Here is a 12685-nt window from a genome sequence, read left to right as displayed (position 1 = left end):
TGGCAAGTGACCAGAGAGAGAGAGAGAGCAATGTGCAGGTGAAGGTGAGAGATGGTGTCGAGCCGGTTTGAAATGAAAGAGCTGATGTTCTTCTTGAGATTTGATGCCTTTTTCTCGGAAGTCGGAATGAAATTTCATACCATCATCATTGGATCGGGCTTGCGCGTTAAATCGGCAAGGAAAAGGGCTGTCTTGGCTGTTCAAATTGGACCCGATTCAGACTCTGGATCGGCAGCCGCATTCGCACAGCATTCCTCCACATGATCCATCTTTACACCAACACCTTTGCCTCGTCTCTTGTCATCACCACCACTCTCACTCACACCCAAGAAACGTCTCGACAATGTCGCCTCCAACTCCAGGTCCATCGCAAGCGAACCTGTCCCAAACACCCTCCTCCACGCTCGGCAACAAGGCGGAATGGTACGACTCGATGCTCACGCATCTCTCCACCCAACCCACCTGGCCCTCGGACAAAGAATCCGCCATTCTGGAACCGTACACCTACCTCGACTCCAACCCTGGCAAAGAAGTTCGCACCAAACTCATCGAAGCTTTCAACGTCTGGCTTCAGGTCCCAACGGGCAAACTCGACGTGATCTGTTCCGTAGTTCGAATGCTCCACACCGCCTCCCTTCTAATGGACGATGTGGAAGACTATTCTGATCTCCGTCGTGGAATCCCCGTCGCGCACAAGATCTACGGTGTACCTCAAACCATCAATACCGCCAATTATGTCTACTTTTTGGTGTTCAGCGAGATCTTCTGCATGAACGAACCACCTTGTTCCCACCAGGAAGGCTCTTGCCCACCTCTCTCGCCGAATACAGGGGAAGCGAGGGCAACAGTGGAGAGATTAGTCGTGGACGAATTAATCAATCTCCATCGAGGTCAAGGAATGGATCTACTCTGGAGAGACAGCCTAACCTGTCCAACCGAAGAAGAGTATGTGGAGATGGTAAACAACAAAACAGGAGGATTGTTTCGGATAGCGGTCAAGTTGATGCTTTCGCAATCTCCACCGGCGAGAGGGGTAGGATTTCCAGATTTGATACCAGTGGTGAATCTGATTGGATTGCTGTTTCAGATCCTGGACGATTTTATGAATCTGCAGAGTAGTAAGTATGCTGAGAACAAAGGATTTGCTGAGGATTTGACTGAGGGGAAGTTTAGTTTTCCTATTATACATAGTATTAGGGCTAGTGTCCGGCAGGGAGCCACTGGCGGAGGAGATGACAAGGGGCAGGGATTGAAGGTTCCCAATCCAACCCTAACTTCAGGTGGTAGGGGAGGAGGAGCGAATAGGCAGATTCTGAATGTGTTAAAGCAACGGCCGACGGATTTAGCGACGAAACAATACGCCGTTTCGTACATGCGAAATGTAACAAAGTCGTTCGACTATACGACAGACGTACTCCAACGGCTCGACGCCCAGGCAAACAAGGAGATAGCGCGGCTAGAGCAGGTTCTAGGAATCGCCAACCCCGGATTGAAAGCGATACTGGAGGCTTTGAAAACGAGTTGGAAAGCAGCATAACCGGCACTTGACCGCAATATATATATATATATATACACGCACACATACCATTCTCTCACCACCTGCTCTGAGGATTGTGTTAAGTGGAAGGAGTTAGCTACAACTTGGCCTTCTCCGCCTGCTCCTGTTGAGCATCCTCCTTCTTCCTCACCTGGGCCATTTTGAGCAAGGCATACAAGCTTTGCAATCTGGGCATCTCCAAGCCTTGCCGTCTGGCAATCCTGATTGGGTTTCCCAAAATCACTTCCAACTCCATCGGTCTAGCCGCTTGCCAATCCAATAACATGCTTGGCTTTCCTGCCGTATTCCTCTCTGTACTTTTCAGAATGCTTTCGGGAGATGCATGTTTCTTTTCGTCAAACTGTATACCCAGAATCTTGGGTGCTGTCTGCCAAATTTCCTCCATGCAGCTTGCAAGGTGAATGCGGAGTTCTGGATCGAGCGACATTCTCGAGTTGGTCGTACCACCGGAGAGGACTGAGGAAGGGTTCATAGAAGCATTGATGCATAGTTTATGCCATCGTGTTTGTTGGAGTGCTAATTCGGGGGCAAATCCTGCGTCTTTGATGCCTGTTGCTGTGAAGCAAGTTACCAAGTTTCGGATGTGGTTGTCGGTGGTAGAAGTGAGCTTTTCCAGCAGGTTTTGATCGGAGAGGAGAGAGTTAGGTTTAGCTTGGCCGTTTGTGTAGGTGCCCATAGTGATTCTTGTCCATCTATTCTGCCTAATCACACCATGCCTGATCTGTTCTGCGCTGATCACCGTAACGGCACTAACAATCGGATTCTCTGGATATTCGACTCTATGAATCTCCTCAATCCCCACTCCGTTCTGGATTAAGACTATACAACTTCCCTCGAGGCCTCTTGTAACGAGGGGTCGGATATCATGTGCATCATTGGTCACATCAGGCAACGCTTTCGTCGTTACCACTACATAATCCCACCTAATGCCTGCTTCACCAGCACTAGCAATGGAAGCAAAAACCCGATGGGGCGTGAAATGATAGTTGCCAAAGGAGTGAGTCTCGAGGGATACACCGTTAGCAGCGATTGCTTTGTAGTTGGAACGACAAACGAGTGAAACGTCAATGCGACGGTCCTGGTGGGTGTGTTGAAGCTTGGAGGCGTAGAAGCAACCGACTGCTCCTGCGCCTACGATTAGGATATGCAACGGTTCGGACATGATGGGGAGGTGGTCCTGGGAGATGATGGTAGAAGTGTGGTGAGCAAGGTTCCGGACTGGGCACTGGGCGATTTTGTGTAGCCGAAATATCGGCCTTGTTGGGTTGGTGAGACGTAACACGATGTTGTTGGAAGTCGGACGATTGCTGAAGCAAGAGCATCTCTCTCAGTATGCTTGTGAGATCGAGGCAAAGCATAAGCCCGCCTAGCCATTGGTAGGCAGACATAGATAGGGAGCACGTGATGTATTGCCAGAGGATGGATGTGAAATGGTAGGTGTATGTACAGGTAGCGGCGGCCATGTGAGCTGGCTTGAGCAGCATTGCAGAGCATTTGGAACGTGTGACAGAGTTCGATCTGGTGGTCGATCGCTTGGAGGCATTGGGTGCCACTTGGCTGCTTCGACATGAGCAGCAAGCGAGAGGGTATCTAGTGCGGGCTTAAAGAGTAAGATTATACTCGTACTCACTCTCCGTATTCTGACTCAACCACAATAGCACCGTCGAAGACATAATCGCAGCATTCTGCACCACGTTGGCCACTCCATAATACTCGTACCCCTGCGGCAGCACCGGCACCAAATACTTGACCGTCAACACGGTAATGCTGCCCGCCAATCCACCTGCCATGAGCGCGAAGCCGATAAAGAGGAAAAGCCTTGCTCTCCATTGTACGGTATCACCCGAGAACGCTCCTGCACCGGCACCGAAGCTAAATGCAGCACCGACATCGGTCAAGTGTTGCTTATCGATCAAATTGACTACAATCACACCCAAGGTGCCGCAAAGACCGGGAAGCCAGTCGGCGAAAGTGATGTAGGTTGCTGGTGGTTCAAAGGGGATCGTTGGGTCAAGAGGGGGTTTGCGTCGGATGTTGGAGATGATGGTTGCATCGAGGAAGAACCACCAGCCGAGAGCGAAGAGAGCGCCAGAGAGATAGATGCCAAGTTGACGTTTGGAGGTTTGAAGAAATGCGGGGAGTTGGGGAAGGGGGATTCGACAGACCCGGCGTGGGTCGTAGGATCGACGTGGGAGGGACATCTTGGCGGATAGGATGCTGTGTTTGTGACGTGTTGCTGTATCGATGGCTTTTGGGCAAGATAGGTAGGTAGGTAGGTAGGTGGATGGATGGATGCTTGACTCTTGGTACTCTTGGGGATAGAGTTGAGTCGAGAGTCGGGCCGAATGGGAAGGAGCAAGACAAGGAGATGGTCAAGGCGTGGTGTGGAGGGCTCGGCATGCATTTCCCGGAGCCGAGTCGCATGGAAAGGATGAATTTCTCTCTTTCTCTGCACGGGTGTATGATTGCGTCGGTCTAACAATAAACAAAACAGAAGTGTGCAAACCACGCCTGGCAAGCGACCTGACTTTTCTTGTCTTGCTCTGCCAACCAAAGACGGCGCTGTGCGAGGTGCGAGAATGGATAGCCAGCAGCGCCGAGAATGCAACCTTGCGCGGTGACGGCGACCTGGTTTGCTGCTCTTCATATGATACCCGGAGCATTGTTTGTGAGTGGATATCAAGTGAAAATGAAACGGCTTCTGCGCTGTGTTTGGGCGTACAGACAAAAAGCGCCGAGAGAAAGAGAGAAAGAGAAAGAGAGAGAGTGAGAGAGATGAGAGATGAGAGATGAGAGATGAGAGAGAGTGTGTGTGAGAGTGAGTGAGAGAGAGACAACCAGAACGCACAGTCCAACTCGACCGCATTTACTCCATTTACTCCGTGTGTGCACGTCCTTTTTCGGTCTCTCTGCGCACCCAATAGTCATCAACACCACCACCACCCACCACCACCACCACCATCATCATCATCATCATCATCATCATCATCATCATCGACTGCTCGTCTTAGAAACCAGGAATCGCATCTCCCCTAATATCCGCCATAGTGACCTCACACAAACGAAAGGCTTCCGGCGATCTCGTATCGACCCATCAGCATCCAAGAAAGCCTGCTTCACCTCTTGCTCCATCTAACCAAGCCAATTCCGCAAATCCTTCGCATGCCAGCTCTGTCGTCGAATCAGAGTGTATCCGAAAAAGCAGCCCCACCACCTCCTCAATCACCTCGGTCGAAATGTCTGGCGTACCGCAACAGCAACAGCAAAAGCAAAAGCAAAATACCGTCGACTATTTGGCGACCCATGAAGCAGCCGTTGCAGCAGCTGGATCTTGCTCTCAGCCCGCACTCAAGCAGCAACCTACCCCTGCAGGTGTAGCTGGCATGCCGGGACACGTAGCATCGGCTAATTCAGCTGGAACGTATTCCTCCTCTTCCCTACCCCTTGCTATTGCTGCCCAACAACGCAAGTTATCCGGCAGATACGCATTAACAGACTTTGCAATAGAACGAACCTTGGGCACTGGCTCTTTCGGTCGTGTCCATCTCGTGCGCTCTCGTCACAACCATCGGTTCTACGCAATCAAGGTTCTCCGCAAAGAACAGGTGGTCAAGATGAAACAGGTCGAACATACCAACTCCGAACGAGCAATCCTTTCTATCGTTCGTCATCCATTCCTCGTAAACCTCTGGGGAACTTTTAAGGACTCAACTTTTTTATACATGGTGATGGACTACGTGCCTGGTGGCGAGCTGTTTACCTTACTCCGGAAGAGTCAGAGATTTCCACACCCCGTAGCCAAGTTCTATGCTGCAGAGGTAGCCCTTGCGATCGACTACCTGCATCAGAACAATATCATCTATCGAGATCTAAAGCCGGAGAATATCTTACTCGGCGCCGATGGCCATTTAAAGATCACTGACTTTGGATTTGCAAAGTACGTGCCCGATGTAACCTGGACGTTGTGCGGAACGCCGGATTATCTCGCACCAGAAATCGTCAGCAGCAAAGGCTACAATAAATCCGTCGACTGGTGGGCACTAGGTGTGCTGCTATACGAAATGCTCGCTGGTCATCCACCATTCTTCACCGAAGACGGAAACCCGATTAAGCTTTACGAAAAAATCATCGCTTGCAAAGTTCGCTACCCACCCTACTTTGAAACGGGAGTCAAAGATTTACTCAAGAATCTACTGACGGCAGATTTAAGTAAGAGGTACGGCAATCTACATAGAGGAAGTAAAGACATCTTTGGCCACATGTGGTTTGCAGAGGTAGATTGGGATAGGTTGTATAGAAGAGAGATTCCAGCTCCCTACTTACCCACCGTTACCGCTGATGGAGATAGTAGTCAGTTTGAAAGGTATCCGGAGAACGATGTTGGCGAATACAGTAGGACGGATCTGCCTGATAATCTAGGACATATTTTCCCTGACTTTTAGCACTTTGCATCTCATCTGTATCGGTTTGGAAACGGAAACATTCGTATTATCACTTCCATCTTGGTCGCTGTCTAAGTCTGTGGGTGCAGAGTTCAAAGCTCAAAGCATCCGAGAGTAAAAAGTTGCATCCCAAGTGTCGGCGTCGGCGTCGGTAACGGTTGCTATTCTGTTGGTGCAAAACCGAAAAAGAAACTAGTTCGAAGCGTGTTGATTGCATAGGAGAACAGTAATGCTGAGTTAGAGGTCGGAATGACCCTTCTGAGCCTTGAAAGCAGCAGCTCTAGGCCCTTTGATCTCCAACAGTTCCACCTCAAAGATCAAATGAGCGTTGGGAGGAATAGTTCCACCAGCACCACTCTCCCCGTATCCATCCGAGGGGGGGATTTTGAGCTTACGTTTCTCACCAACACACATATCTCTTAATCCTTTGTCCCATCCTTTGATTACTTGGCCCGTTCCGACTGTTCACCCCGCAAACAACAAATCCGATCGCATGTGCGGTTGCGTTGCGTTGCGTTGCGTTGGGTTGCGTTGCGTTGGGTTGCGTTGGGTTGCGTTGGGTTGGGTTGCGTTGCGTTGGGTTGGGTTGCGTTGGGTTGGGTTGCGTTGGGTTGCGTTTGGTTTGGGGGTGCGGAAGGTGGATGTGGTGTGAAGCGAGCGATGTAGGTGTGAGTGAATGAGGTAGGCAAACATGAGTATCGGGTGAGGAGATGGCAAGGTGCAAGGGGACTTACGTGTAAACTCAAAAGGTTGGCCCCGGTCTAAAGAGCTATCGAATTTCTTACCGTCGGCCTGCACACCCGGAAACTCGGAATATATCAGCATACCATGCTCCTTCCCTTTGCAAGGGTGGCGTGTAACTTACAAGAGTACCAGTATAATGCATGGACAAAAGGTCTCCGGCTTGAGATTTATCCTCGCATACTGTAGGTCTGTATTTGACTCCTACTTGAAGTTTGTCCGGAAGACTGGAGTTAGCGGTTGCGGTAGCAGCCAAAAGGATGGCGCCGGATAGCAGGGTGAACTTCATCTTGAGCAGATCGAGTTCGAAGGTTGATGGTGGTGGAGAGCGAGAGCAAACCAAGAGTCCAAAGTGAGTGCGCCGTGTGTCCGTGCGGGGTGTCGACGTGGAAGGCGGGAGGGTACGAGGGAAACTCGTATCGGCCGGCAAATTTTGACGTTTCTTGCTCCACTTTTCAACTGAATTGAAGATGCTTAGGATTTCAATTCTGTAGTTTCCAAACACGCTTTGCTTCTCACCATCATCATCATCATCACTAACACTCGCGATCCCCTGACACGGCACGACCACTTGCTTGAATAGGTGTCATCGACTCGCCGAACCTCAGGTCCATCCAACACCGACCCATCTTACAGCATAAACAAGTTGCAACAATGTCAACAGCACACAGACCAAACTTTGATCCAGCAAAAGGAAGACAATCCACCGCACACCTGAGTGCTCAAACGAGTAAATTGGATATTCCTTCGTATACCAAATTAAAGTTTCGTCAACCTCCGCCAACTTGTTCTTCCTCTTCTGTTGCCTCTTCATCTACCGCCTCGACCTCGGGTAGAAGAGATTTGAAGAGGGATTTGGAGCTGGCTGAATGGGAAGCTACAAATCGCAAAAGAGCTAAATCGGGATTGGAACCCCTCCCCGCTCCGTTCACAGTAAAGGCGGAGGCAGAAGAGAGGGAGGGAGAGGAGGAGAGGAACAGAAAGGAGGCTATTGTGAGGGCTATTGAGTTGGATCGCGACAGTGAAACTTCCTCGGATGATGAAGCGGAACAAGAGGAGGAGGAGGAAACCAAACCAAAACAAGAGGATCAAGAAGCACCAAGTTCCGAAGAAAGTGATAGCGACAGTGATGAGGACAGCGAAGAAGACGAACAGGCACTTCTACTCCGTGAATTACAAAAAATCCGCGCAGAACGAGCAGCAGGAAAACAACGTCAAACTCAACTAGACTCAACAAGCGCTCAACTCAAGAGACAAGAAGAAATCGCCCGAGGAAACCCACTGCTCAACCTTGAAACCGTCTTTGCACCAATATCGCACAAATCTCCAGCCAGAAGACAAGAGGTAGAGCAAGGCTTTGAGGTGAGAAAAAGATGGGATCATGATGTGATATTCAAGAACCAAGCCGAGGCTGCTGGCAATACGGGCAGGCCTAACGGCGCTGCGAATGGCTTTGTTAATGATTTGACTAGGAGTGATTTTCATACCAAGTTTATGAATCGTTATATCAAGTAATCCCCTCCCCGGACCTCCTAGCCTTCCTGCTGTACTTTTATACCACCTCGCACAATCCAATGTGCCATCATCAAAAACATCAACGTGTGAGTAGAAGGAAGAATTCTGAATTGCGAAACAAAGCGTACCAATACAATGCAAAACAGATAGATCTCGCATCCCGATACGGGAATGCGATCTAGTTGACCCCCTCCGACCTCAAATCGCGCAACAAACCAGCCAGCACGGCACTATAGACAAAGACAAACTGCCTTCCTGTCTGAATCAACGACATTCTCTGTTCTCTGACACCCTCAACTATCGCCTTGATCACATCTTCTCCCTTCTCCAACACTTGCTCTACCGCTCCGCCCTCCGCAACGCTCAGCTGTGAATGGTTGCGAGCTTCCAGCATCTGCCCTTCCCCGTGGCTGTTGCTGTTCGCGCGAGTGCAATGGATCCAAGTGTTGCGAGTATGTGGTTCAGCTGAAGCGGATGAGGTGGAATTGGCTAAGGTGGAATTGGCTGAGTTGGAAGCAGACACTCCCTCGGACCCTTCGTGGCGCGAGAAGAATACATCGGCGGAGCAAGAAGAGGCGGCGTCGAACGGTGTGGGTTCGTTACTGCCCGTGATGGTTGATATATCCCCCGCTGTCGCTGCGTTGGGTGGAATGTCGCTAGAGCGGGTCTCGCTCTGTGGGGAAATGGCGAAATCGAACGGGTTCATAGCTGACATGAGTGCTTCCTCTATGGATCGCTCTCCTGCTCCAGTGGGAGATAAACCATTGGAGGAGGAGAATCGAGAATGTAATCCTGTCCCAGCAGCACTGGAGAATGAAGATCGAGCAGATCCACCATCCTGCCGCGAAGGCGTAGAAACCTCGGAAAAGGGAGAAGAGGCTTGTCTCCATGCGCCATCTTGTCCACCTAATTTCAGCGTCTGACCTCTAGTAGGGGCGAAAGCGGGATCCGTCGCGCCAGAGCCAGTACTGCTCCCCTGACCTTGGTGCCTCGTGGGAGAACCTTGATTGTTCCCACCCACTCCATCAACTCTAGCAGCAGCTGTAGGATTGAACCGGAAAGTAGCTATTGTAAAAGGATTCGTAAAGCCACCTTCCGCCGTTGTTTGCTGCTGCTGCATGGATTGACTCGTGCGCATAGGTGTATCCTTGCTCGGGAAAGGGGAGCTACCGGTGCTAGAAACACTGCTGCTGGGATTGCTAGCTGCATCCAAACCACTTCCACTCTCATTGGATCGAGAACGGAACATGGATGATGGCGAGCTTAGGTCACGACCGAAACTGCCACTGCCAGAACCTGGGTTACTGCCAGAATCGATATCCATGCTTGTAGGTGAGAGTTCACGTTTGAGGCTGCGTCGTGGTGTGCGTGGGAATCGATCGCCAAGTGGGGACGAGACTGGTGCCATATCTACCTCTCGGGTTCCAACATCCGCCATAGGTGAGTTGCCGCCAATACCGTTGCTGCTATTACCTGTAGCTGTAACCGAGACAATGTTGTTCTCCCATGTCGCAGGCTCAGCACTACTGCCGTTGCTGCTGGGACCCAACTTCTGCCTCCTCCTGGCCCGACGAAGCACATCAAGCGCAGCATCAATCACAATGAAGGCTCCCGTTCTACCTACACCAGCAGAACAATGCACCACCATAGGTCCAGCAGCAGGCACACCCCGACCTCGTGACACCGAACTCTGCAGCTCGGCATCAGCCGAGTTCTGTGCTCCATCGGCAATGTCCATTAGCGTCAGCAACGATTCGGGCGTCTCCGGGATGTGGTAGTCGGGCCAAGCGATATACTGCAGCTGAACGATTCTTCGAGGTGCGGATTGAGGTTCGGACAGATTCTGGAGCAACAAGGTCCTGCGTACCGTTGTAGGCTCGCGTTTCTTGTCCGACGCATCTACACCCTGCTTTTGCTGGCTGGAAGGCTGCGAGGGCATGGTGGGGAACAAGGTTCCACCGTCGTGCGACTCGTTGTTGAGCAGGCCATCGCACTGCTCTGGGCGCATCTGTTGACCAGCCTCATTGAGCACGACTTCTTCCAGCTTGGTGAGACGGATCGAGTCGCCAAACTCGGACTTGAGCCAGTAAGGGTGGCTCTGCAGTCGTCCACTCTCGTGTTCACGAGTGAGCATCACAATGACGTGACTATTCTGCTCCCATACGGCTGTCCAGAATGCATCGAATGTACTCGGCAAAGGTGCTTGCGTTGCAATGTAACGACGCTTGGTACCCAACCGACGAGAAGGCTGAACATGGGAGCCGTTGATGTAGTCCGAACCGGGATCGTGTGTTGATTGCGGCTTGGAAAGACGAACACGGCTGTGCTCATAAGTCCAGATGTTGTTATATCGGTTGTCAGCACCTCGTTCGAGAGCTGCGGCGATGCTGAATGGGAACACATGCGAGTTGGGGTCAAGATAGCGCCCAGTCTGTGCTGAAGACCGCTTCTGCAATGCAGCTGCTTGAGCACTGGCAAAGTCCTTGGAGCGAGGATCCTGCTCAGACTCTGCGGAATGCTGCTGCATGGTCGCGATGAGACGGTTCTGCTCTGCCTTTTCAATATCGAAGAAGGCTTGAGCAAGTGCGAGTGCGCGATCAGCATCGGGCATGTTTACCAGCTTCTGCAAGAAGGGCGGCAACTGCTGCACCTGCAATTCGCTCATCTGGGGCAGGTCCATGGGGATCTTCTCCGTGATGCCGTGCTGAAGTTCACGATTCTGACGAATGTTGTCAAAGAAGGGGTTAGCACAGTTGGCCGAAGATCGGTTTTGTCCGCCTGCTTGAGCGCCATGCTGAGCGTTGCTGCCGTTGCGGCTCTCGTCCTGCTGACGAACGGCCAAGTTGAACTGGAAGTGCTCGCCCGAGTCCCGCTGAGAAAGGTCGTTGGCTGGTGAAGTACCATTCTGGCCCATCCATCCTGGGATGGTACTGTGCGAGTTGAATGCCTCCATAGGAAGACCACGAGGCTGAACAAGGGACTTGCGTTGATCGTAGCTCGAAGCCGGGCTTTCGAATGAAGGAGTGGCAACGACACCGTTCAGTTTGAGGGTCGGTGGCTTGCTATTCTGCCGACTCTGGCTTGGCGTCTGATCATGGCCACTGATTGCAATGTCGGCGCCCTTTTGGGGAGCACCAGTGTCGATAAACTGTTGAGCCTTGTTGGAGCGGGCAAGCTTGTTGAAGCCTCCAACGAGCCAGCAGAGCTCACCAGCAAAACCAGCAGCTTCGAACTTCTTGAGCACACCAATAAGGCAAGGCCCACCGCCGCCAGCTGTAGCATTGCCAGTGCCATCGATGCGGCAAGTATCTGTATCGAGCACAATGATCTTGTTGACACCTGGCTCGTCTGGCAAACAGATTGTAGCATCACGCTTACGTACGGCTTCCAACGAGGCTTGATCCTTGGGACTAGCTTTAGCATCTGGCTTTGGCTTGAGAGGACCTTTGCGCCATCGCATGAAATGTCGACGATCGCTGACGTTGGCGAGCATCTCGTTTTCGATGCGTTCGACGGTGATAGCAGGGCGTTTGAGAAGCGTGCTTGGTGCACAGATGTTAATGCTGGATGCAACACGAGCCATCGAGTAAGAAGTGGAGGGTCGAATGTCGAGCACGAGAACGTCTTGGGGTGTGGCCGGTTGCGAAGCCGAGGGTGAAGCCAATGGTGAAGCCAATGGTGAAGCCAATGGTGAAGCTTTGCGCTGCATCTTGCATGATGGTGGCGACAGCACTTCTGCAAGTCCATCGACATCCAATGCTTTAAACTTGGACAAATCCTCTGTCGATGCACTCGCTTTGTTGTTCGAAGATGAACAAGCAGGCAAGGGCAAAGAGGCGTTGGAAGAGAGACCGGCTTTGAGTCTAGCGGGTAGGTTGAGATTGCGCCTGAAATCGGAGGGTATGGAGTTTTGTGAGCCAGCCTGCTGCTGCATCTTGCTGGTAACCGAGCTATGATTTGCGGTTGGTGTGGGCGGAAGAGCTAGAGGACCGATTGGGAAGCTATCTGGGAGTGCTGTCGCCATACCAGCCTCAGGGAACAGTTTGGCCCAAGGATGTTGCTCGCCGTCCTGCGAGTCGTCATGAGCAGCAGCACCAGGACCGTTGGCTCGTGGTGGGGGGCGAGCGCCTGATGCAGATACGAGGGGCATTGCAAGTGCAAAGGGACTGGCAATTCGAACCGCTGCAGGCTTAAGTGGATTTGTGTCCGGGAGGTGGATCGAGGCAAAGTAGTCCGGCTCAGCGGCGGAGGAGAGGGCAGCTGAAGTCATGGGTGGAGGTCGGGATGGATGAGAGGAGGTTGTGCTGGAGCAAGAGGATGCGGAGGAAGAAGATGCCGAGGAAGAAGATGAGGATGCAAAGTTGAGCGGAGGAAGAAGAGAGCGCCGAGACTTGGCTTTGGTGGTGGTCTCTGGTAATTGTGTGGACAT

The 12685-nt window shown here is 51.7% G+C and overlaps 7 protein-coding genes across 7 annotated transcripts; 3 read left to right on the top strand and 4 right to left on the bottom strand.

Annotated features, from left to right (window-relative positions):
• Nucleotides 1-343: 343 nt before the first annotated feature.
• Nucleotides 344-1537, top strand: UHO2_04575 (uncharacterized protein; the record flags this gene model as incomplete). Its single annotated transcript, XM_041558567.1, has 1 exon — nucleotides 344-1537. The coding sequence occupies one exon, from the start codon at nucleotides 344-346 to the stop codon at nucleotides 1535-1537; it is 1194 nt and encodes a 397-aa protein (XP_041414501.1).
• A 97-nt stretch (nucleotides 1538-1634) lies between these two features.
• UHO2_04574 (uncharacterized protein) lies at nucleotides 1635-2720 on the bottom strand (the record flags this gene model as incomplete). The annotated part of the gene is made up of 1 exon (XM_041558566.1): nucleotides 1635-2720. One exon carries the CDS (start codon nucleotides 2718-2720, stop codon nucleotides 1635-1637), a length of 1086 nt encoding a protein of 361 aa, XP_041414500.1.
• Nucleotides 2721-3159: 439 nt separating this feature from the next.
• UHO2_04573 (uncharacterized protein) lies at nucleotides 3160-3759 on the bottom strand (the record flags this gene model as incomplete). The annotated part of the gene is made up of 1 exon (XM_041558565.1): nucleotides 3160-3759. One exon carries the CDS (start codon nucleotides 3757-3759, stop codon nucleotides 3160-3162), a length of 600 nt encoding a protein of 199 aa, XP_041414499.1.
• Nucleotides 3760-4794: 1035 nt separating this feature from the next.
• UHO2_04572 (putative protein kinase A, catalytic subunit) lies at nucleotides 4795-6000 on the top strand (the record flags this gene model as incomplete). Its single annotated transcript, XM_041558564.1, has 1 exon — nucleotides 4795-6000. The coding sequence occupies one exon, from the start codon at nucleotides 4795-4797 to the stop codon at nucleotides 5998-6000; it is 1206 nt and encodes a 401-aa protein (XP_041414498.1).
• Nucleotides 6001-6237: 237 nt separating this feature from the next.
• Nucleotides 6238-7030, bottom strand: UHO2_04571 (uncharacterized protein; the record flags this gene model as incomplete). The annotated part of the gene is made up of 3 exons (XM_041558563.1): nucleotides 6238-6461; nucleotides 6735-6792; nucleotides 6866-7030. The coding sequence occupies 3 exons, from the start codon at nucleotides 7028-7030 to the stop codon at nucleotides 6238-6240; spliced, it is 447 nt and encodes a 148-aa protein (XP_041414497.1).
• A 365-nt stretch (nucleotides 7031-7395) lies between these two features.
• UHO2_04570 (uncharacterized protein) lies at nucleotides 7396-8256 on the top strand (the record flags this gene model as incomplete). The annotated part of the gene is made up of 1 exon (XM_041558562.1): nucleotides 7396-8256. The coding sequence occupies one exon, from the start codon at nucleotides 7396-7398 to the stop codon at nucleotides 8254-8256; it is 861 nt and encodes a 286-aa protein (XP_041414496.1).
• Nucleotides 8257-8434: 178 nt separating this feature from the next.
• On the bottom strand, nucleotides 8435-12685 carry UHO2_04569 (uncharacterized protein; the record flags this gene model as incomplete). Its single annotated transcript, XM_041558561.1, has 1 exon — nucleotides 8435-12685. The coding sequence occupies one exon, from the start codon at nucleotides 12683-12685 to the stop codon at nucleotides 8435-8437; it is 4251 nt and encodes a 1416-aa protein (XP_041414495.1).

The sequence above is a fragment of the Ustilago hordei genome (assembly GCF_900519145.1).
Source record: "Ustilago hordei strain Uho2 genome assembly, contig: UHO2_contig_09, whole genome shotgun sequence".
Classification (NCBI taxonomy): domain Eukaryota; kingdom Fungi; phylum Basidiomycota; class Ustilaginomycetes; order Ustilaginales; family Ustilaginaceae; genus Ustilago; species Ustilago hordei.
The sequence above is the reverse complement of the archived record's forward strand: the minus strand, read 5'-3'. Positions and strand labels throughout refer to the sequence as shown.